The 25,445-nt window shown below is 50.2% G+C and overlaps 1 protein-coding gene across 1 annotated transcript in view; it reads right to left on the reverse strand.

Annotated features, from left to right (window-relative positions):
* Nucleotides 1-25,445, reverse strand: part of macf1b (microtubule actin crosslinking factor 1b) — a gene marked incomplete at its 5' end in the record, with an annotated part of 275,059 nt that overhangs the window by 191,599 nt on the left and 58,015 nt on the right. Inside the window, 3 exons of the mRNA XM_067978314.1 lie at nucleotides 538-726; nucleotides 11,634-11,777; nucleotides 13,747-13,872. Coding sequence (XP_067834415.1) covers nucleotides 538-726; nucleotides 11,634-11,777; nucleotides 13,747-13,872 — 459 coding nt within the window. The remainder of the gene's footprint in view (nucleotides 1-537; nucleotides 727-11,633; nucleotides 11,778-13,746; nucleotides 13,873-25,445) is intronic.

Genomic DNA, 25,445 nt, shown 5'->3' on the forward strand with positions numbered 1-25,445 from the left:
TGTGGCTCTCGGAGAATCTTGGGAGCAGCTGCAAAAATTCCTCTTCCCTGGGGCAGGGTGTCAGGTATAGGAGAGAAATGGTGGCAAGCTTGTGATAGAGCTGCTGATTGGGCCGTCCCCGTGGTTTGCTGGAGTCAGCCTCGGGCAGATGGGAGGTCCAATTTCATTGCTGTCAGGGCGGAAAGTTTGGGGCTTACTATCCGACTCACCCAAGAAAAGAGCAGGTGGGTTAACTGGGGAGATTCTGCCGTGTCTGTGAAGCCATGACTCTGTCTTCAGGAGAGGAAATCAGCACAACTGAGCTGCATGTTGAGACTGCGAGGCCAGTGTAACAATCCGCCAGTCCCAGAGCAGAGACCTGTCCCCTCGGACTCACTCTCTCACTCTGGGAGGCTGTGGCTGGATTCCTGCCTTAATCTCAATGGGCGCTCGATGTGATAACATTGGCCTTCCTGCAGGAAGCTGCCCTCAGGACAGTGCTACGGGTCAGGATAAGACAGAGCCTTGTGTAGGAGATGCGGTCAGAGTAATGCTTACTGTGTGCTGTGATATCAGCTCCATTATCTGCACAATCTCATCCGGGAGAGGATCTTGATCTCTCAGAGTCAGCGACTCTTCAGCGGCTGACACCCAGTCCAGGAGACGCTCTGTCTCCTCTCGCACTGATGCCTGAATCTGTAGGGAGTCCTGAATTCGAGCATCCTGCTGGCTGGCCCAACTCATCACCTGGAAATACAATCGTAACAATATGAGGCACACGTCCACCCTCAGAACAACAAAACACGTACACGGGGGCTACCGACCCCTCCCAGTGGAATTCCAGCAACCGAACCCACTCTCCCCTCACTCCCCGTACCCTTTAATATCCCACCCAGTCTAATCCCACTCTCCCCTCACTCCCCGTACCCTTTAATATCCCACCCAGTCTAATCCCACTCTCCCCTCACTCCCCGTACCCTTTAATATCCCACCCAGTCTAATCCCACTCTCCCCCTCACTCCCCATACCCTCTAATATCCCACCCAGTCTAATCCCACTCTCCCCTCACTCCCCGTACCCTTTAATATCCCACCCAGTCTAATCCCACTCTCCCCTCACTCCCCGTACCCTTTAATATCCCACCCAGTCTAATCCCACTCTCCCCTCACTCCCCGTACCCTTTAATATCCCACCCAGTCTAATCCCACTCTCCCCCTCACTCCCCATACCCTCTAATATCCCACCCAGTCTAATCCCACTCTCCCCTCACTCCCCGTACCCTTTAATATCCCACCCAGTCTAATCCCACTCTCCCCCTCACTCCCCGTACCCTTTAATATCCCACCCAGTCTAATCCCACTCTCCCCCTCACTCCCCGTACCCTTTAATATCCCACCCAGTCTAATCCCACTCTCCCCCTCACTCCACGTACCCTTTAATATCCCACCCAGTCTAACCCCACTCTCCGCTCACTTTCCCTACCCTTTAATATCCCACCCAGTCTAACCCCACTCTCCGCTCACTTTCCCTACCCTTTAATTTCTTCACTCAGAGGGTGGTGAACCTGTGGAATTCTCTACCACAGAAGGCAGTGGAGGCCAATTCATTAGATGTATTCAAGAAGGAGACAGATATATTTCTTAATGCTAATGGGATCAAGGGATATGGGGAAAAAGCAGGAACAGGGTTCTGAGTTAGACAATCAGCCATGATCATTTTGAATGGCGGAGCAGGCCCGAAGGGCCGAATGGCCTAATCTTGCTCCTATTTTCTACGTTTCCATGGAACAGCTATCCAGTCTAATCCCACTCTCTCCATCACTCCCCCTACCCTTTAATATCCCACGCAGTCTAATCCCAATCTCCTCCTCACTCCCCGTACCTATTAATATAAGAACATAAGAACATAAGAATTAGGAGCATCAGCAAAGTGATGGAAGGTGTCGTCGACAGTGCTATCGAGCGGCACTTACTCACCAATAACCTGCTCACCGATGCTCAGTTTGGGTTCCGCCAGGACCACTCGGCTCCAGACCTCATTACAGCCTTGGTCCAAACATAGACAAAAGAGCTGAATTCCAGAGGTGAGGTGAGAGTGACTGCCCTTGACATCAAGGCAGCATTTGACCGAGTGTGGCACGAAGGAGCCCGAGTAAAATTGAAGTCAATGGGAATCAGGGAGAAAACTCTCCAGTGGCTGGAGTCATACCAAGCACAAAGGAAGATGGTAGTGGTTGTTGGTGGCCAATCATCTCAGCCCCAGGACATTGCTGCAGGAGTTCCTCAGGGCAGTGTCCTAGGCCCAACCATCTTCAGCTGCTTCATCAATGACCTTCCCTCCATCATAAGGTCAGAAATGGGGATGTTCGCTGATGATTGCACAGTGTTCAGTTCCATTCGCAACCCCTCAGATAATGAAGCAGTCCGTGCCCGCATGCAGCATGACCTGGACAACATCCATGCTTGGGCTGATAAGTGGCAAGTAACATTCGCGCCAGACAAGTGCCAGGCAATGACCATCTCCAACAAGAGAGAGTCTAACCACCTACCCTTGACATTCAACGGCATTACCATCGCCGAATCCCCCACCATCAACATCCTGAGGGTCACCATTGACCAGAAACTTAACTGGACCAGCCATATAAATGCTGTGGCTGCAAGAGCAGGTCAGAGGCTGGGTATTCTGCGGCGAGTGACTCACCTCCTGACTCCCCAAAGCCTTTCCACCATCTACAAGGCACAAGTCAGGAGTGTGATGGAATACTCTCCACTTGCCTGGATGAGTGCAGCTCCAACAACACTCAGGAAGCTCGACACCATCCAGGACAAAGTAGCCCGCTTGATTGGCACCCCATCCACCACCCTAAACATTCACTCCCTTCACCACCGGTGCACTGTGGCTGCAGTGTGTACCATCCACAGGATGCACTGCAGCAACTCGCCAAGGCTTCTTCGACAGCACCTCCCAAACCTACGACCTCTCCCACCAAGAAGGACAAGGGCAGCAGGCACATGGGAACTGCACGTTCCCCTCCAAGTCACACACCATCCCGACTTGGAAATATATCGCCGTTCCTTCATCGTCGCTGGGTCAAAATCCTGGAACTCCCTTCCTAACAGCACTGTGGGAGAACCTTCACCACACGGACTGCAGCGGTTCAAGAAGGCGGCTCACCACCACCTTCTCAAGGGCAATCAGGGATGGGAAATAAATGCTGGCCTTGCCAGCGATGCCCACATCCCATGAACGACTATAAGACCACAAAACCATAAGAGAAAGGAGCAGGAGTAGGCCATTCGGCCCCTCGATCCGGCTCCGCCATTTAATGAGATCATGGCTGATCTGATTTTTACCTCAACTCCACTTTCCCGCCCTTTCCCCATATCCTTTGACTCCCTCGCTGATCAAAAATTTGACTAACTCAGCCTTGAATGTATTCAATGACTCAGCGTCCACAGCTTTTTGGGGTAAAGAATTCCAAAGATTCACGACCCTCGGAGGAGAAATTCCTCCTCATTTCCGTCTTAAACGGGCGACCCCTTATTCTGAGACTCTGCCCCCTAGTTTTAGATTCCCCCATGAGGCGTAACATCCTCTCAGCATCTCCCCTATCGAGTCCCCTCAGAATCTTGTATGTTTTAATAAGATCTCCTCTCATTCTTCTAAACTCCAATGAGTATAGACCCAACCTGTTCAATCTTTCCTCATAAGACAACCCTTCCATACCCGGAATCAACCGAGTGAACCTTCTCTGAACTGCCTCCAATGCAAGTATGTCCTTCCTTAAATAAGGGCACCAGAACTGTACGCAGTACTCCAGGTGTGGTCTCACCCGCACCCTGTACAGTTGGAGCATGACTTCCCTGCTTTTATACTCCATCCCCCTAGAAATAAAGGCCAATATTCCGTTTGCCTTCCGGATTACCTGCTGCACCTGCATGTTGACTTTGTGTTTCATGTACAAGGACACCCAGATCCCTCTGTACCGCAGCATTTTGTAGTATTTCTCCATTCAAATAATATTTTGCTTTTTTATTTTTCCTCCCAAAGTGGATGACTTCACATTTTCCCACATTATATTCCATCTGCCAAATTTTTGCCCATTCGCTTAACCTGTCAATATCCCTTTGCAGACACTTTGTGTCCTCATCACAACTTGCTTTTCCACCTATCTTTGTATCATCAGCAAATTTGGCCACAAGACACTCTGTTCCTTCATCCAAGTCATTGATATATATTGTAAATAGTTGAGGCCCCAGCACTGAGCCCTGCGGCACCCCATTAGTTACAGATTGCCATTTTGAAAATGACCCTTTTATCCCGACTCTTTGTTTTCTGTTAGTTAGCCAATCCTCTATCCATGTCAGTATATTATCCCCAACACCATGAGCTCTGATCTTGTGCAGTAATCTTTTATGTGGCACCTTATCGAATGCCTTTTGGAAATCCAAATATACTGCATCCATTGGTTCCCCTTTATCCACCCTGCCCGTTACTTCCTCAAAGAACTCTAATAAATTTGGTCAGACATGATTTGCCCTTCATAAAACCATGTTGACTCTCCTTGATTGTATTATGAGTCTCCAAATGTCCTGCTACTACTTCCTTAATAATGGATTCTAGCATTTTCCCAATGACAGATGTTAGGCTAACTGGTCTCTCGTTACCTGCTTTCTGTCTCACTCCCTTCTTGAATAGGGGTGTTACGTTTGCGGTTTTCCGATCCGCTGGGACCTTTCCAGAATCTAGTGAATTCTGGAAGATTACAACCAATGTATCCACTATCTCTGTAGCCACTTCCTTTAAGACTCTCGGATGCAAGCCATCAGGTCCAGGGGACTTGTCAGCCTTTAGACCCATTAGTTTACCTGGTACTTTTTCTCTAGTGATAGTGATTGTTTTTAGTTCCTCCCTCCCCTTTGCCCCTTGATTTTCTACTATTATTGGTATATTATTAGTGTCTTCTACTGTGAAGACAGATACAAAATATCTGTTCAATTCCTCTGCCATTTCCTTGTTTTCCATTATTATTTCCCCAGTCTCATCCTCGAAGGGACCAATGTTTACTTTAGCTACCCTCTTCCTTTTTATATACTTGTGGAAGCTTTTACTGTCAGTTTTTATATTTCTTGCTAGTTTACTCTCATAATTTATTTTCTCCCTCTTTATTATTCTTTTAGTCATCCTTTGCTGGTTTTTAAAGTTTCCCCAATCTTCGGGCTTACCAGTAATCTTTGCCATGTTGTATGCTTTTTCTTGTAACCTGATACCATCATTCACTTCCTTAGTGAGCCATGATTGGTTCATCCTTTTTGTGGAGTCTTTCCTCCTCACAGGGATAAGAACATAAGAAATTGGAGCAGGAGTAGGCCAATCGGCCCCTCGAGCCTGCTCCGCCATTCAATAAGATCATGGCTGATCTGATCCGAACCTCAAATCTAAAGAACACAAGAAGTAGGAGCAGGACCCGGCCACTCAGCCCCTGGGCCCTCTCCGCCACCCACAGGGCCTTGACCGATCCAAACTCAGCTTCATGTCCAATTTCCTGCCCGCTCCCCGTAACCCCTAATTCCCTTTACTTCTAGGAAACTGTCTATTTCTGTTTTAAATTTATTTAATGATGTAGCTTCCACAGCTTCCTGGGGCAGCAAATTCCACAGCCGACTACCCTCTGAGTGAAGAAGTTTCTCCTCATCTCAGTTTTGAAAGAGCAGCCCCTTATTCTAAGATTATGCCCCCTAGTTCTAGTTTCACCCATCCTTGGGAACATCCTTACCGCATCCACCCGATCAAGCCCCTTCACAATCTTATATGTTTCAATAAGATCGCCTCTCATTCTTCTGAATTCCAATGAGTAGAGTCCCAATCTACTCAACCTCTCCTCATATGTCCACCCCCTCATCCCCGGGATTAACTGAGTGAACCTTGTTTGTACTGCCTCGAGAGCAAGTATGTCTTTTCTTAAGTATGGACACCAAAACTGTATGCAGTATTCCAGGTGCGGTCTCACCAATACCTTATATAACTGCAGCAATACCTCCCTGTTTTTATATTCTATCCCCCGAGCAATAAAAGCCAACATTCCGTTGGCCTTCTTGATCACCTGCTGCACCTGCATACAAACATTTTGATTTTCTTGCACTCGGACCCCCAGATCCCTTTGTACTGCAGTACTTTCCAGTTTCTCGCCATTAAGATAATAAGTTGCTCTCTGATTTTTCCTGCCAAAGTGCATAACCTCACATTTTCCAATATTGTATTGCATCTGCCAAATCTCCGCCCACTCACCCAGCCTGTCTATATCCCCTTGTAGGTTTTTTATGTCCTCCTCATTCTCCACTTTCCCTCCCATCTTTGGATCATCTGCAAACTTTGATATGTTACACTCGGTCCCCTCCTCCAAATCGTTAATATAGATTGTAAAGAGTTGGGGACCCAGCACCGACCCCTGCGGAACACCACTGGCTACTGGTTGCCAGTCCGAGAATGAACCATTTATCCCAACTCTCTGCTTCCTGTTAGATAACCAATCCTCCACACATGCCAGAATATTACCCCCAATCCAGTGATTCTTTATCTTGAGCAATAATCTTTTATGTAGCACCTTGTCGAATGCCTTCTGGAAGTCTAAATACACTACGTCCACTGGTTCCCCTTTATCCACCCTGTACGTTATGTCCTCAAAGAACTCAAGCAAATTTGTCAGACATGACGTCCCCTTCGTAAAGCCATGCTGACTTTGTCCTATTAAATTATGTTTCTCCAAATGTTCCGCTACTGTCTCCTTAATAATAGACTCCAAAATTTTACCCACCACAGATGTTAGGCTAACTGGTCTATAATTTCCAGCCTTCTGCCTACTACCCTTTTTAAATAAGGGTGTTACATTAGCAGTTTTCCAATCTGCCGGGACCTCTGCCGAGTCCAGAGAATTTTGGAAAATTATTACCAAAGCATCCACAATCTCTACTGCCACTTCCCTCAAGACCCTAGGATGTAAGCCATCAGGTCCAGGGGATTTATCCGCCTTCAGTCCCATTAATTTACTGAGTACCAATTCCTTAGTGATTTTAATTGTATTTAGCTCCTCCCCCCCTAGAGCCCCCCGTTTGTCCAGTGTTGGGATATTCTTAGTGTCCTCTACCGTAAAGACTGTAACAAAATATTTGTTCAGCATTTTTGCCATCTCCATGTTTCCCACCATTAATTTCCCGGTCTTATCCTCTAAGGGACCTATGTTTGCCTTAGCCACCATTTTTCTTTTTATATAACTGTAGAAACTCTTTCTATCTGTTTTTATATTTTTTGCTAATTTATTTTCATAATCTATCTTCCCTTTCTTAATCAATCCTTTAGTTACTTTTTGCTGTCTTTTGAAGACTTCCCAATCTTCTATCCTCCCACTAAGTTTGGCTACCTTATATGTCCTTGTTTTTAGTCGGATACTATCCTTAATTTCTTTACTTAGCCACGGATGGCTGTCATTTTTTTTACACCCTTTTTTCCTCAGTGGAATATATATTTTTTTGAAAGTTGTAAAATAACTCCTTAAATAAACACTACTGCTCATGTACCGTCTTACCCTTTAATCTATTTTCCCAGTCCACTTTAATCAATTCCGCTCTCATACCATCATAGTCTCCTTTGTTCAAGCTCAGTACGCTTGTTTGAGAACCAACCTTCTCACCCTCTAATTGGATATGGAATGTAACCATGTTATGGTCACTCATTCCAAGGGGATCCTTAACTAGGACATTATTAATTAATCCTGGCTCATTACACAGGACCAGGTCCAAGGTTGCTTGCCCCCTTGTAGGATCAGTTACATACTGCTCAAGAAATCCATCCCTAATACACTCAATAAACTCTTCCTCAAGGCTGCCCTGCCCAATTTGATTTGTCCAGTTAATATGACAGTTAAAATCCCCCATAATTATAGCTGTTCCCTTATTACATGCCCCGACTATTTCCTGATTAATACTTCTTCCAGCAGAGTTGCAACTATTAGGAGGCCTATATACTACGCCCACTCGTGTTTTTTTCCCCTTATTATTCCTTATCTCTACCCAAACTGTTTCATTATCCTGATCCTTTGTCCCAATATCATTTCTCAGTATTACAGTGATTCCTTCCCTTATTAACATAGCCACCCCACCTCCCCTTCCTTCCTGCCTGTCCTTCCTGATTGTTAAATACCCTGGCATATTTAATTCCCAGTCGTTGTCACCCTGCAGCCATGTTTCTGTAATGGCCACAAGATCATACCCATACGTAGTTATTTGTGCCGTTAACTCGTCCATTTTGTTACGAATGCTACGTGCATTCAGATAAAGAACTTTCAAATATGTTTTGTGACACTTAGTTCCTGCTTTTTCCTTTTTTAACACTTTACCTTTTACTCCATACCTTCTGTCCCTTCCTGACACGCTTTCCTCTGTCTTCCTGCTCAGGTTCCCAACCCCCTGCCATAGCTTTGATGCTGGGTTAATCGCCTTATGCCTTCTAGTTTTTATTTTATCTGTCGTGCCTAAAGTACACTTTCTTTCTTTCTGCTGCTCTACGCTTTTCCCTTTCACTTGTTCTTGAACAACTGTTTGTACTATTTGCATTGTAGATTTCCCCTGGGTCTTCCCCTCTCTTGCTGCTCTCAACTTTGTTCCCTTCTGACTCCCCGCTCAGGTTCCCATCCCCCTGCCACTTTAGTTTAAACATAAGAACATAAGAACATAAGAAATTGGAGCAGGAGTAGGCCAATCGGCCCCTCGAGCCTGCTCCGCCATTCTAATCTGTTTACCCAGTCCACTTTAGCCAATTCCACCCTCATTCCTTTATAATTGCCCTTATTTAAGTTTAATACAGTAGTTTCAGACCCAAGATCCTCGCTCTCAAACTGGATGTGAAATTCTATCATGTTATGATCACTGCTTCCCAAGGGATCCTTTACTTTGAGATCATTAATTAATCCTGTTTCGTTACCCATTACCAGATCCAAATTGTCCTGTTCCCTGGTTGGTTCCCCGACGTATTGGTCTAAGAAACAGTCCCTAATACACTCGATGAACTCCTCCTCAGGGCTACTTTTGCCAATTTGATTTGTCCAATCTATGTGAAAGTTAAAATCGCCCATGATTATTGCATTACCTTTTTTACAAGCCCCCCTTATTTCCTGATTAATATTTTGCCCTACAGTGTAGCTACTGTTAGGGGACCTATATACTACTCCCACCAGTGATTTCTTTCCCTTGCTATTTCTTACCTCCACCTAAATTGATTCAACATCTTGATCTTCTGAGCCAAGATCATTTCTCACTATTATACCAATTTCATCATTTATTAACAGAGCTACCCCACCACCTTTACCTTTTTTCCTATCCTTCCGAAATGTTAAATAACCCTGAATATTTAGCTCCCAACCTTGGTCACCTTGCAACCACGTCTCTGTAATGGCCACGAGATCATTCCCATTTGTTTCTATTTGTGCCGTCAATTCATCGATCTTATTACAAATGCTGCGCCCATTCAGATAAAGAACCTTTAATTTTGTCTTTTTACCATTCTTTCCTACCCCGGCCCCGTTTGCTAGTGCACTCTTATGTTTGTTCGCTCTGTCCCTTCCTGACACACTCTGTTTATCATTACCCCCATCATTTTCCTGTACTACTTCCTTGTCTTTTCTCTTTATCAATCTAAACTTCGCCCCACCTGAGCCCTTCCCCCCCTCTATTTAGTTTAAAGCCTTCTCTACCGCCCTAGTTATTCGGTTTGCCAGAACACTGGTCCCAGCACGGTTCAGGTGAAGCCCGTCCCAGCGGAACAGCTCCCTCTTTCCCCAGTATTGGTGCCAGTGCCCCATGAATCGAAACCCACTTCTCCCACACCAATCTTTGAGCCACACATTCATCTCTCTGATCTGATTTACTCTGTGCCAATTACCCGTGGCTCAGGTAATAATCCGGAGATTATCACCTTTGTGGTTCTGCTTTTTAATTTAGTCTCTAGCTGCTCAAACTCCCTCAGCAGAACCTCTTTCTTAGTCCTACCTATGTCGTTGGTACCTACGTGGACCATGACTTCTGGATCCTCCCCCTCCCACTCCAAGTTTCTCTCCAGCCCTGAGGAGATGTCCTTAACCCTGGCACCAGGTAGGCAGCACAGCCTTCGGGACACTCGCTCTTGGCTGCAGAGAATAGTGTCTATCCCTCTAACTATACTGTCGCCTACTACAACCACATTCCTGTTTACTCCCCCCACTTGAATGGCCCCCTGAACCACGGTGCCCTGGCCAGTTTGCTCATCCTCCCTGCAGTCCCTGCACTCGTCCACAAGGGCTGCAAGAACCTCGTATCTATTGGACAAGTGCAGAGGCTGAGGCTCCTGCAATGCTCCCTCCTGGATCCCCGTACCTGCCTCACTCGCAGTCACACCCTCCCGTCTCTGACCACGTGTCAATTCTACAGTATTTAGTCGAAGGGGCGTGACTGCCCCCTGGATCAGTGTGTCCGGGTAACTTTCTCCCTCCCTGATGCCTTGCAATGTCTGCAGCTCAGACTCCAGCCCCTCAACTCGGAGCCGAAGTTCCTCGAGCTGCAGACACTTACTGCAGATGTAGTCACCCTGGACAAAACTGTCCGTTATCTCCCACATATTGCAGCTGCAACACATCTCCTGCCCTGTCATAATTTATTTATTTATTCAATTGATTACTTCAATGCCAATCAAATTATTTTTTAGGTTGAACCAAGTACTGGCTTTGTTCAATTTATTAATTAAGTTTAGTTTTTTTTTAAATTTAGTTTTATGCTATAAGTTACTAAGCCCACAGTCCGAAGAAAGAAAAAAACAGAAGAGATACAAATATAAAAAAAAGAAGTGTGAGGTGAAGTGTGAGAAGAACATAGGAACATAAGAAATAGGAGCCGGAGCGGGACAACGGCCCCTCGTAGGAACAGAGGAACAGGAGTAGGCCATTCAGCCCCTTGTGCCTGCTCCGCCATTTGATAAGATCATGGCTGATCTGTGATCTAACTCCATATACCTGCCTTTGGCCCATATCCCTTCATACCTTTGGTTGCCAAAAAGCTATCTATCTCAGATTTAAATTTAGCAATTGAGCTCGTATCAATTGCCGTTTGCGGAAGAGAGTTCCAAACTTCTACCACCCTTTGTGTGTAGAAATGTTTTCTAATCTCACTCCTGAAAGGTCTGTCTCTAATTTTTAGACTGTGCCCCCTACTCCTAGAATCCCCAACCAGCGGAAATAGTTTCTCTCTATCCACCCTATCCGTTCCCCTTAATATCTTATAAACTTCGATCAGATCACCCCTTAACCTTCGAAACTCCAGAGAATACAACCCCAATTTGTGTAATCTCTCCTCGTAATTTAACCCTTGAAGTCCGGGTATCATTCTAGTAAACCTACGCTGCACTCCCTCCAAGGGGCACAGAGCGGGGGGGGGGGTCAGGGGTCGAGGTGGGGTCAGGGGTCAAGGTGGGGTCAGGGGTCGAGGTGGGGTCAGGGGTCAAGGTGGGGTCAGGGGTCGAGGTGGGGTCAGGGGTCGAGGTGGGGTCAGGGGTCGAGGTGGGGTCAGGGGTTTGCGGAGGTTCCTGTGCCTGTCGTCCTGCAATCTCTAATCTCGCCCCACGACCCGACTCACCTCTTCCCATCGATGCTGAACCACCCGGATCCAGGATTGGAGAGTGACGACCGACTCTGGGTGACAGGACAACAGGATCTCATCGCCCATCGACACGATGCAATCCAGCTCCAGACGCTCACAATCCAAGCTCTTCATCTGCTCCTGGGACAGGAATCAGGGAACTCCTTCAATCCTCAACCAGTCCTTTCTTCATTAAACCTGCTCCCCTCGTCTCCCCGCGTCTCCCCACATCTCCCCGCGTCTCCCCTCGTCTCCCCGCGTCTCCCCACATCTCCCCGCGTCTCCCCGCGTCTCCCCACATCTCCCCGCGTCTCCCCGCGTCTCCCCACGTCTCCCCGCGTCTCCCCTCGTCTCCCCGCGTCTCCCCACATCTCCCCGCGTCTCCCCGCGTCTCCCCTCGTCTCCCCACATCTCCCCACATCTCCCCTCGTCTCCCCACATCTCCCCTCGTCTCCCCACATCTCCCCGCGTCTCCCCTCGTCTCCCCACATCTCCCCGCGTCTCCCCTCGTCTCCCCACATCTCCCCTCGTCTCCCCTCGTCTCCCCACATCTCCCCGCGTCTCCCCACATCTCCCCGCGTCTCCCCACATCTCCCCGCGTCTCCCCTCGTCTCCCCACATCTCCCCTCGTCTCCCCGCGTCTCCCCTCGTCTCCCCGCGTCTCCCCTCGTCTCCCCACATCTCCCCGCGTCTCCCCTCGTCTCCCCTCCTCACTCCACGTCTCCCCTCGTCTCCCCGCGTCTCCCCGCATCTCCCCACATCTCCCCTCGTCTCCCCTCGTCTCCCCACATCTCCCCGCGTCTCCCCTCGTCTCCCCTCCTCACTCCACGTCTCCCCGCGTCTCCCCACATCTCCCCACATCTCCCCTTGTCTCCCCTCGTCTCCCCACATCTCCCCTCGTCTCCCCTCGTCTCCCCGCGTCTCCCCTCGTCTCCCCGCGTCTCCCCTCGTCTCCCCGCGTCTCCCCACGTCTCCCCGCGTCTCCCCTCGTCTCCCCTCGTCTCCCCGCGTCTCCCCTCGTCTCCCCGCGTCTCTCCTCGTCTCCCCAACTCACTCCACGTCTCCCCTCGTCTCCCCACATCTCCCCACATCTCCCCGCGTCTCCCCTCGTCTCCCCTCGTCTCCCCGCGTCTCCCCTCGTCTCCCCGCGTCTCCCCGCGTCTCCCCTCGTCTCCCCTCGTCTCCCCGCGTCTCTCCTCGTCTCCCCAACTCACTCCACGTCTCCCCGCGTCTCTCCTCGTCTCCCCTCGTCTCCCCAACTCACTCCACGTCTCCCCTCGTCTCCCCGCGTCTCCCCTAGTCTCCCCACGTCTCCCCAACTCTCTCCACGTCTCCCCTCGTCTCCCCTCGTCTCCCCGCGTCTCCCCTCGTCTCCCCAACTCACTCCACGGCTCCCCTCGTCTCCCCGCGTCTCCCCTCGTCTCCCCGCGTCTCCCCTCGTCTCCCCACGTCTCCCCAACTCTCCCCAACTCTCCCCTCGTCTCCCCGCGTCTCCCCTCGTCTCCCCGCGTCTCTCCTCGTCTCCCCTCGTCTCCCCAACTCACTCCACGTCTCCCCTCGTCTCCCCTCGTCTCCCCGCGTCTCCCCAACTCTCTCCACGTCTCCCCTCGTCTCCCCTCGTCTCCCCTCGTCTCCCCGCGTCTCCCCTCGTCTCCCTGCGTCTCCCCTCGTCTCCCCAACTCTCTCCACGTCTCCCCTCGTCTCCCCGCGTCTCCCCTCGTCTCCCCTCGTCTCCCCGCGTCTCCCCTCGTCTCCCCGCGTCTCCCCTCGTCTCTCCTCGTCTCCCTGCGTCTCCCCTCGTCTCCCCAACTCACTCCACGTCTCCCCTAGTCTCCCCTCGTCTCCCCGCGTCTCTCCTCGTCTCCCCGCGTCTCCCCTCCTCACTCCACGTCTCCCCTAGTCTCCCCTCGTCTCCCCTCGTCTCCCCTCAACCCTTCCATTCCCATCATCGCTGTCCCGTCCATCACACCCCCAACACACACCCAACCCCTCCCCCAAACCACCTCCCCATCACACACTCCCTCCCCCACACCCCCTCCCCCCACACAGCCCCTCCCCGTCACACAGCCCCTCCCCCAGACTCCCTCCCCTCCCCCCGGCCGGGACCCACCTTGTGTCGTTGGTGAAATGTCTTCAGTTCCTCCTCTTTCTCTGGGATGTTTCCGTTCTTCAGTCTCCTCTCAGCCTCCGTCAGGTGACCCAGGAAGGACTGCACCAGAGAGTGAAATTCCTCCGCCTAGCCGGGGAGAAAATGGAGTCAGACACGGGGGAGGGGCAGACACGGGGGGAGCAGACACAGGAGGCAGACATGGGGGGGCAGACACGGGGGGGGGCGCAGACACGGGGGGGAGCAGAAACAGGAGGCAGAGGTGGGGGGGGCAGACACGGGGAGGGAGGCAGACGGCGGGGGGGGAGGCAGACGGCGGGGGGGGAGGCAGACGGGGGGGGGGGGAGGCAGACGGCGGGGGGGGAGGCAGACGGGGGGGGGGGAGGCAGACACGGGGAGGCAGACACGGGGGGCAGACACGGGGGGAGCAGAAACCAGCGGGAGGGGGGCAGACACGGAGTGAGTGCAACGAAGACCTTAAACACCATCATCGGATGTCAGCCCAGCATTCAGAGCCGGGACTGTCTGGAGCTCCGGTCTCCCCTCCCCGAGACTGTCTGGAGCTCCGGTCTCCCCTCCCCGAGACTGTCTGGAGCTCCGGTCTCCCCTCCCCGGGACCGTCTGGAGCTCTGGTCTCCTCTCCCCGAGACTGTCTGGAGCTCCGGTCTCCCCTCCCCGGGACTGTCTGGAGCTCTGGTCTCCCCTCCCCGAGACTGTCTGGAGCTCTGGTCTCCTCTCCCCGAGACTGTCTGGAGCTCCGGTCTCCCCTCCCCGGGACTGTCTGGAGCTCCGGTCTCCCCTCCCCGGGACCGTCTGGAGCTCTGGTCTCCTCTCCCCGAGACTGTCTGGAGCTCCGGTCTCCCCTCCCCGGGACTGTCTGGAGCTCCGGTCTCCCCTCCCCGGGACCGTCTGGAGCTCTGGTCTCCTCTCCCCGAGACTGTCTGGAGCTCCGGTCTCCCCTCCCCGGGACTGTCTGGAGCTCCGGTCTCCCCTCCCCGGGACCGTCTGGAGCTCTGGTCTCCTCTCCCCGAGACTGTCTGGAGCTCCGGTCTCCCCTCCCCGGGACTGTCTGGAGCTCTGGTCTCCCCTCCCCGAGACTGTCTGGAGCTCCGGTCTCCCCTCCCCGAGACTGTCTGGAGCTCCGGTCTCCTCTCCCCAGGAGCTCCAGACAGTGCTGGGTCCGCTGTTATTTGTTATTTATATTAATGATTTGGATGAGAATTTAGGAGGCATGGTTAGTAAGTTTGCAGATGACACCAAGATTGGTGGCATTGTGGACAGTGAAAAAGGTTATCTAGGATTGCAACGGGATCTTGATAAATTGGGCCAGTGGGCCGATGAATGGCAGATGGAGTTTAATTTGGATAAATGTGAGGTGATGCATTTTGGTAGATCGAATCGGGCCAGGACCTACTCCGTTAATGGTAGGGCGTTGGGGAGAGTTATAGAACAAAGAGATCTAGGAGTACAGATTCATAGCTCCTTGAAAGTGGAGTCACAGGTGGATAGGGTGGTGAAGAAGGCATTCAGCATGCTTGGTTTCATTGGTCAGAACATTGAATGCAGGAGTTGGGATGTCTTGTTGAAGTTGTACAGGGCATTGGTGAGGCCACACTTGGAGTACTGTGTACAGTTCTGGTCACCCTATTATAGAAAGGATATTATTAAACTAGAAAGAGTGCAGAAAAGATTTACTAGGATGCTACCGGGACTTGATGGTTTGACTTACAGGGAGAGGTTAGACAGACTGGGACTTTATTCCCTGGAGAGTAGGAGGTTAAGGGGTGATCTTATAGAAGTCTATAAAATAATGAGGGGCATAGATAAGGTCGATAGTCAAAATCTTTTCCCAAAGGTAGGGGAGTCTATAACGAGGGGGCACAGATTTAAGGTGAGAGGGGAGAGATACAAAAGGATCCAGAGGGGCAATTTTTTCACTCAAAGGGTGGTGAGTGTCTGGAACGAGCTGCCAGAGGCAGTAGTAGAGGCGGGTACAATTTTGTCTTTTAAAAAGCATTTGGACAGTTACATGGGGAAGATGGGTATCGAGGGATATGGGCCAAGTGCAGGCAATTGGGACTAGCTGAGTGGTATAAACTGGGCGACATGGACATGTTGGGCCGAAGGGCCTGTTTCCATGTTGTAACTTCTATGATTCTATGATTCTATGACTGTCTGGAGCTCTGGTCTCCCCTCCCCGAGACTGTCTGGAGCTCCGGTCTCCCCTCCCCGAGACTGTCTGGAGCTCCGGTCTCCCCTCCCCGAGACTGTCTGGAGCTCCGGTCTCCCCTCCCCGGGACTGTCTGGAGTGGGGTTGGGACCCTGCACCTTTTGACTCCGAGGCGGGATCACTGCCCCTGAACTAAAGGGTTGGCTGCAATCAGTGCCCCTTGGAAAAGGAAGAGCAGATTCGGAATCACTGGGGGGATGGGTCGGGATAGGAGAGACTGAGGGTTATAAAACCATAAGACCAGAAGAGATCGGAGCAGGAGTAGGCCATTCGGCCCCTCGAGCCTGCTCCCCCATTTAATGAGATCATGGCTGATCTGATTTTTACCTTAACTCCACTTTCCCGCCCTTTCCCCATATCCTTTGACTCCCTCGCTGATCAAAAATTTGTCTAACTCAGCCTTGAATGTATTCAATGACTCGGCCTCCACAGCTTTTTGGGGTAAAGAATTCCAAAGATTCACGACCCTCTGGGAGAAGAAATTTCTCCTCATTTCCGTCTTAAACGGGCGACCCCTTATTCTGAGACTCTGCCCCCTAGTTTTAGATTCCCCCATGAGGCGTAACATCCTCTCAGCATCTCCCCTATCGAGTCCCCTCAGAATCTTGTATGTTTTAATAAGATCTCCTCTCATTCTTCTAAACTCCAATGAGTATAGACCCAACCTGTTCAATCTTTCCTCATAAGACAACCCTTCCATACCCGGAATCAACCGAGTGAACCTTCTCTGAACTGCCTCCAATGCAAGTATGTCCTTCCTTAAATAAGGGCACCAGAACTGTACGCAGTACTCCAGGTGTGGTCTCACCAGCACCCTGTACAGTTGTAGCATGACTTCCCTGCTTTTATACTCCATCCCCCTAGAAATAAAGGCCAATATTCCGTTTGCCTTCCGGATTACCTGCTGCACCTGTATGTTGACTTTTTGTGTTTCATGATGTGGAGATGCCGGTGATGGACTGGGGTGGACAAATGTAAGCAATCTTACAACACCAGGTTATAGTCCAACAGTTTTATTTGAACTGTATGGAGAACACTGTATTCAAAATGTTTGTCAGTTAGTTCGTTGATGTCTGTCACCATAACTGACGTGCTGTAATAAAGTTCTCCTAAAATTACCATACCACCGGACTCTCAATCTTTTTATGAGATCTTACAATTTGGCATAGTCGGTAGGATCGCTGAAGGAATAAAAGATTAAGCCCTGGACACCGGACCTATATCGGCCTACGGAGGTGAGGACTCCTCTTTTATAAAAAGTCTGCGGTCGGTTGTCTAAGTTTGTCTTTCCTCCACGCGATTCTGAACCTCTCCGGTTGGTAGACGGCTCGAGGTCCCATATCGAGCTCTGAATTCGGTGGTATTATTTAACTAATTACCGACCCGGCTGAAAAGCCTACGACTCGAGACCCCAGTAAAGAAATCGGTACCATGGCAGAAGATAAGAGCAAAGAATTGCCTCCAACTGTTAAAGGCGGCCGGGCCCCACCTACGGTTTCGGAAGGCGAAATTCTTCAACAGTTGAAAGAATATATAGAGCAACAATTTGACTTCACCAAAACCTTTACCGAGATCGAACAAAAATATGGTCCCTCCAAGGGACGGTGGTCTTTGGAAGATATAAAAAGGGTCTGGGGAGAAACGACCCGTATGAAGGATAAAAAACGAATCCGCTGGTCCCTCGCAGTCACGGGCCAGATCCGACAGCGAAGTGAAACGATGATGCACTCCCAACATAACCGTGATTTGACCAATGCAAAAGAACAAAAAGATGCGATTTATGAACAGTTGAAAAAGGAAAAAGTTAAATCAGAAAAGTTAGAAACTAAAATTAAGGAATTGGAAAAACAGTTGCATGAAAAACCGTTAGTACATTCAGAAGAATCCAAAGGAAAATGTGTTGGATCCTGGCCATGATATGCCAGTCTGAGTCAGATAGACAAAGAACAAAGGAAAGCACAGAGGCGCGAAGCTGGGTTAGAGACAGATTCCGAGTCCTTTAGCGACTCTAGTGGAGAAAGTTGTGCTAATGAGGAACCTCCTCGGGTGCGGCTAGCCCTGCTGAAGAAAAAGCAAGTTAAGATTAAATCTGAAGAAAAGACCACCAGGAATGGTGTAAAGATAAAAACGAACCAATACGCCCAAAATCAATATTACGACCCGGTGGACCCAGAAAAAATTGATAAGTGGTTGAAAGAACTGCCACACCCCAAGAGGGGGGATGAAGACATGGGGACAGCTGGAACATCTAAAAGGCATTTACCATCTCCACCCATGGGATGGGGTCCAAATTCTGACCGTGATGGTACCCAGACCGGAGGGAAAGAAACTGGATAAGAAGGTGGGAGATGCTCTTGGCGACGACGAACAAAACTTGGCCGCCGGATGGGCCGTGATCAAACATTGGTTACAGGTATTCAGCCCTGCAAAAACGGATTGGGGAAAGATTACAGCCTGTCAGCAGAAAGGGACGGAAGAAGTGCTAGAGTACGATGAACGATTTAAAACTGTCTGGTTGGAATACTCGGCAATGAACACCGAGGGTGGACATGAGGGAATAGATGATAGCAACCTTGGACCCTTGAAGGCTGCCTTTGTCGCCGGTCTAAAACTGGAATTGTCAAAGATGCTGAAAATTACTCTCCCGGAGTGGGAGGGCCCAGGAACAAAGTACGCAGTGATAGTAGATAAGTGCAACCAACTAGACAGGGACATGGGAGCTAAAGTCCGAATCCTGCAGGCGATGGATCGAAGACCCAAGGATCTAGTCAAGGATGTACTGGGGTTAGGAAGAAAACCTGGAAAGTGCCACTACTGTGGAAAGGAAGGTCATTGGGCCAAAACGTGCAGGGGCAAAACAACAAGGGAAAGGACGGCGGGGATACCATCCAAATCGGAAGCCCGGCCCATCATCAGATGGTGACGACCTCTTGCAGAGATTTAAGCAGCCCACACATGAGCAACAAGAGGAGTTACTCAAAGTACCCGTGATAAAAAACTAGAAGAGCCCGCCCTCACCCTCTCAGCACCCCTCCTGGCATTGATACAACAGAGGAGATGGGATATATATAACCATGAGGGTGGGCGATCAGGATATAGACTGTCTCCTGGATACGGGAGCAGAATTAACATGTTTACCTCTATGCTACGGAAAATCTTTATCCCTGGATGGAAGGACACGAACAGCCCATGGGGCTGGGGGTCACGGTTTGGTAATCAAAAGAACACGACCTGTGCTCATTGGACTTGGGCCACACGAATCAACAACATCGGTCTGGATAGGCCCGGTGGACCAAGCCCTTTTGGGAATGGATGTTCTGACTCAACTGGATTCCTTGTTGCATTTCAAGGATGGTCGGGTGACATGGACTATTAGACTTTTGAAGAAAGAGGAGTGGAAAGAACACCCGATATGTGGCCTACTCCAGATGGAACCCGCCTCATTTACCGGGATCACCCCCCCGTGCACTAAACAATACCCCATTAATCCCACCTCCATTGCAGGAATCTTACCGGTCATCCAAAAACTGGAAGAGCGAGTGCTGCTGGTCAAAACCCATAGTTTGTCCAATAGCCCGGTATGGCCAGTATGGAAACCCAACGGCACATGGTGCCTAACTGTTGATTATAGAAAAGCCAACCAGTGTATTGATCAGAAGGCCCCGTTGGTCGCGGATCCCTCCACCATTTTTAATGCCCTCACACCGGAACATAAATGCTTCTCGGTTATAGATATGGCCAACGGATTTTGGTCGGTGCCATTGGCACCTGAGGTCCGACCGTGGTTTGCCTTTACCGTCCAACAGCAACAGTATACCTGGACCCGGCTACCACAGGGTTTTCACAACAGCCCTACGGTATATCACATGGCCTTACAAAGCCATTTGCGAGAATTACCTACCATGCCCTCCACGGTTATCCAGTACGTGGGTGATATTCTGTTAGCCTCCAACACGGAAGAACAGCACGAACAGGACCTACGTACCATGCTGGACCACCTTCACCTGAAAGGACATAAGGCCAGCATCGACAAAGCACAAATAGCCCAAGAAGAGGTTGTGTACCTGGGGCAAAAGATTTCGAAAGGAGAGAGAACTTACCCAGGACCGGACCACAGCCATTCGGGCTGCCAAACAACCCACCACTATCCAAGAACTCAGGTCCTTTTTGGGTTTGTGCAACTTTAACAGAAATTGGATCGACTCCTACACACAGCTTGCTCAGCCATTGAATGACCTCTTAAAGGGGAAGCGGACATCAAAGGAAGCCATTGCCCTCACGAAAGAACAGCAAGAGGCCTTCGCAAATCTGAAAAAGGCCTTGTGTTCGGCACTGGCTCTGGGGATCCCCGACAGTGGTAAGACATTTACCCTGTTTGTCCATGAGAAAGAAGGATACATGACAGCTATACTGACGCAAGAACATGGGGATCGGCAAAGGCCTATTGGCTATTATTCGGCAAAACTGGATGCGGTAGCCCTCGGATGGGGAAGTTGCCTAAGGGCTATGGAAGCTACATGTCAAGCGGTAATGACCACTGCGGGACTAGTCCTCGACCAAAAGCTGATAGTCAAGTGTCCCCACACCGTGCACACCTTGCTTTCTAAGAATAGAGTGTCTCAGGTGACAGCAGCTCGATGGACCCAATGGACAGCAGTCTTATAGAGTCATAGAGTCATAGAGTTATACAGCACGGATAGAGGCCCTTCGGCCCATCGTGTCCACGCCAGCCATCAGCCCTGTCTTGGAAGCTCCTAACCTCCATATCGTCCGGGCCAGCCCGGTTAATCCCGCAACTATGCTCCCGCTGTCCGAGGAGCAAAAGGGAGGAGAATATGGAGAAGAGCATGACTGTGTGGAGATGTTAAAAGAAACAGAAGAAGCAGCATTAGCAGCAGAAGAACCTTTGCACAATCCAGACCTCATCCTTTTTACAGATGGTTCCTCCTTTGTTGACAACGGCACCAGAAAAGCAGGATGGGCCGTTACAACCTTACATGAGGTGGTGACAAAAGGCTGCCTACCCTCAGGAACGTCAGCCCAACAGGCCGAGTTGCGAGCCCTGTCGGAAGCATGTCGGGTAGTGGAAGGACAAACAGCTAATATCCACACCGACTCACGCTACGCTTTTGGAGTCGCTCACGACTTTGGTCAATTATGGCGGAAAAGAGGCAGCAGGAACACCTGTTCGAAATGGAAAAGAAGTCCGAGATTCACTCGAAGCCATACGGTTACCCCAGGAATTATCTATCTTGAAATGTAAAGCCCATACAAAGGAAAATACCACAGAAGCACAAGGAAACGCCCTCGCTGATCAGGCAGCCAAAGAAGCAGCTTTACAATCCCCAGAAGAACCACCACAGATGTGCAGACTAGCAGCACTCAGTCTGACACAGGATCCACGGACAATGCAAGGCCATTGCTCTAAAGAGGAAAAATGGACATGGATGGAGGCAGGAATTAAGCTATGTGAAGACGGCGTCTGGAGACAAAGAGATACCGACAAGCCAGTCGCCCCACAGGCACTGATGCCCTTCTTAGCCCAACGGACCCACTCATGGGGACACCTGGCTCCACAACAGATGACAGCCAGGTTTCAGAAAAGTTGGTGGGGTTGGGGATTCAAAAAACACGCCCAGCTGGTAGCAGACCGCTGTGTGGTCTGTCAGACAAATAATCCCGGACCCATCACAATAATGCCCCAACTGAAGCCCCCTGCCCCTGCCGGACCATTCCAGCATTTACAGGTGGACTATATATCTCTCCCTCCATGTCAAGGATACACCGACGTTTTAGTCATTGTCGACAGATTCTCCAGATGGGTAGAAGCTGTCCCAACCAGAAGAGCCACGGCCAATCATACTGCTACGATCTTGTGCAAAGATTATATTCCCCGATGGGGAGTCCCGACCAGCATTGACTCTGACCAGGGAACCTACTTCACAGGTGCGGTCTGCCAAGAAGTCGGTAGGTTACTAGGCATTACTTGGGATTTACACTGTCCTTATCACCCACAATCATCAGGACAAGTGGAGCGAATGAATCAAACTCTGAAACAACGACTTGCCAAATATCACCAGGAAGGAACACCATGGCCCCAGGCACTACCAATAGTCCTGTGCAGTATTAGGGCAACTCCAAATAGGACCACGGGTCTGAGTCCATTCGAAATTATAACAGGGAGACCCATGTCACTGCCAGGAACCATTGATTTGCGAAAAGCTGATTGTCACTTAATGAGTGATGCTTTATTAGAATACTGTCAGAACCTAACGAATGCTATTAGTTCTGTTTCCCGACAGGTATCGGCAGCTTGGGGAGATCCACCAGAAGGAGGACACAACATTATCCCAGGAGTTTGGGTTTACGTGAAGAAGATACATAAAGAACCTTTGGGCACTAAGTGGGAAGGACCTTACCAAGTGTTGCTAACCACTCCAGCAGCTGTTAAAGTCCAAGGGGAGAAAGCTTGGACCCACGTATCTCATGTTAAACGAGCCTCCAGTGATTAAGTTTGTTTAAAGGCGGGGTGCCTAATTATTTCACAATTGTGTTTGAGACTGGCTGGTTGCCACTATGATTAAATATATTGTGTTTTTGTCTGCATGTATTCTAGGCATCTGCCTTAGAGTCATAGAGTCATAGAGTCATACAGCACGGATAGAGGCCCTTCGGCCCATCGTGTCCGCGCCGGCCATCAGCCCTGTCTACTCTAATCCCATATTCCAGCATTTGGTCCGTAGCCTTGTATGCTATGGCATTTCAAGTGCTCATCCAAATGCTTCTTGAATGTTGTGAGGGTTCCTGCCTCCACAACCCTTTCAGACAGTGAGTTCCAGACTCCAACCACCCTCTGGGTGAAAAAGTTCTTTCTCAAATCCCCTCTAAACCTCCCGCCTTTTACCTTGAATCTATGTCCCCTTGTTATAGAACCCTCAACGAAGGGAAAAAGCTCCTTAGTATCCATCCTATCTGTGCCCCTCATAATTTTGTACACCTCAATCATGTCCCCCCTCAGCCTCCTCTGCTCCAAGGAAAACAAACCCAATCTTCCCAGTCTCTCTTCATAGCTGAAGCGCTCCAGCCCTGGTAACATCCTGGTGAATCTCCTCTGCACCCTCTCCAAAGCGATCACATCCTTCCTGTAGTGTGGCGACCAGAACTGCACACAGTACTCCAGCTGTGGCCTAACCAGTGTTTTATACAGCTCCATCATAACCTCCTTGCTCTTATATTCTATGCCTCGGCTAATAAAGGCAAGTATCCCATATGCCTTCTTTACCACCTTATCTACCTGTTCCGCCGCCTTCATGGATCTGTGAACTTGCACACCAAGATCCCTCTGACCCTCTGTCTTGCCTAGGGTCCTCCCATTCATTGTGTATTCCCTTGCCTTGTTAGTCCCTCCAAAGTGCATCACCTCGCACTTTTCCGGGTTAAATTCCATTTGCCACTGTTCCGCCCATCTGACCAACCCATCTATATCGTCCTGCACACTGAGGCTATCCTCCTCACTATTTACCACCCTACCAATCTTTGTATCATCAGCGAACTTACTGATCATACCTTTTACATTCATATCCAAGTCATTAATGTAGACCACAAACAGCAAGGGACCCAGCACCGATCCCTGTGGTACCCCACTGGCCACAGGCTTATAACTAGTCGACCCTCCACGTCTCAGGAGAATAATCAAATACCTAGGGAATTACATGTAGATACCTTTTTGTACATGTTATACACTTATGCCAAGGGGAGTGATGTTTCTAGTTGTTGGGTATGTGCTCACATACCCAGACATTCGAGAGGAGGCACCCCCTTGAGGCCCATCTCGTTCACCGAAAAGGAGACAGCCGAATGGTGGCACCATCGACACGGGACTGGTCGAGATGGAACTCGGAAAGGATCCCTCACCCAGGGAGGGGGTTACAAAGTAGGCTATTATAGGGGAAATTATTATCCAAATCGAACAGGGTGTAGCTTGACTGCCTTCTCGGGGTGGGACAAGCCAGATTATAACAGAACCTCCCAACCCCCATTTTTGGCATTGGCAAACACATCAGCTGGAAAAGCTAATGGCACAATTTGTCTGATCAAAAATCATGATCAGGGACAGGATATGGGGTGGAGCAATTGCTCACAATACATCGACATGACAAACGGCCCAGACCGTGAATCGCGTAATGTGATGTCCTTGCCCAAGTGTTCTGACCCTTCTTCCCATTTTACAGAGAGATGGTCACCGGAAGGCATTCCTGATTATAGTGCCTATAATGGGACCTACTTTATTTGTGGTCACAAGGCCTACCCCTGGTTACCAGAATCCTGGACAGGATCTTGTTATTTGGGTTATGTTACACCACACACCCGGCATTCGGCCTCCCTGCCGGAGCCACCTCGCTGGCAAAGAGCGAGACGATCAATTACAGAAACGGAGAGATTCTTCGCTATCTTGGTTCCCTGGTATGGGACCGCAAAGCTGGCAAGGGAGTCCATTAACATGGCATCCGTCCTAGAAAAGGTGGCCAATGATACCTCTGAAGCACTGGGTAAGATTAGTGCGGAAATGGTAGCAATCCGCACGATAGCCCTACAGAACAGAGTGGCCCTTGACTGCCTTCTGGCTGAACAGAGTGACCCTTGACTGCCTTCTGGCTGAACAGAGTGGCCCTTGACTGCCTTCTGGCTGAACAGAGTGGCCCTTGACTGCCTTCTGGCTGAACAGAGTGGCCCTTGACTGCCTTCTGGCTGAACAGAGTGACCCTTGACTGCCTTCTGGCTGAACAGAGTGGCCCTTGACTGCCTTCTGGCTGAACAGAGTGGCCCTTGACTGCCTTCTGGCTGAACAGAGTGGCCCTTGACTGCCTTCTGGCTGAACAGAGTGGCCCTTGACTGCCTTCTGGCTGAACAGAGTGACCCTTGACTGCCTTCTGGCTGAACAGAGTGGCCCTTGACTGCCTTCTGGCTGAACAGAGTGGCCCTTGACTGCCTTCTGGCTGAACAGAGTGACCCTTGACTGCCTTCTGGCTGAACAGAGTGGCCCTTGACTGCCTTCTGGCTGAACAGAGTGACCCTTGACTGCCTTCTGGCTGAACAGAGTGACCCTTGACTGCCTTCTGGCTGAACAGGGAGGCCCTTGACTGCCTTCTGGCTGAACAGAGTGACCCTTGACTGCCTTCTGGCTGAACAGAGTGGCCCTTGACTGCCTTCTGGCTGAACAGAGTGACCCTTGACTGCCTTCTGGCTGAACAGAGTGGCCCTTGACTGCCTTCTGGCTGAACAGAGTGGCCCTTGACTGCCTTCTGGCTGAACAGAGTGACCCTTGACTGCCTTCTGGCTGAACAGAGTGGCCCTTGACTGCCTTCTGGCTGAACAGAGTGACCCTTGACTGCCTTCTGGCTGAACAGAGTGACCCTTGACTGCCTTCTGGCTGAACAGAGTGGCCCTTGACTGCCTTCTGGCTGAACAGAGT

The sequence above is a fragment of the Heptranchias perlo genome, unplaced genomic scaffold (assembly GCF_035084215.1).
Source record: "Heptranchias perlo isolate sHepPer1 unplaced genomic scaffold, sHepPer1.hap1 HAP1_SCAFFOLD_262, whole genome shotgun sequence".
NCBI classification, from domain to species: domain Eukaryota; kingdom Metazoa; phylum Chordata; class Chondrichthyes; order Hexanchiformes; family Hexanchidae; genus Heptranchias; species Heptranchias perlo.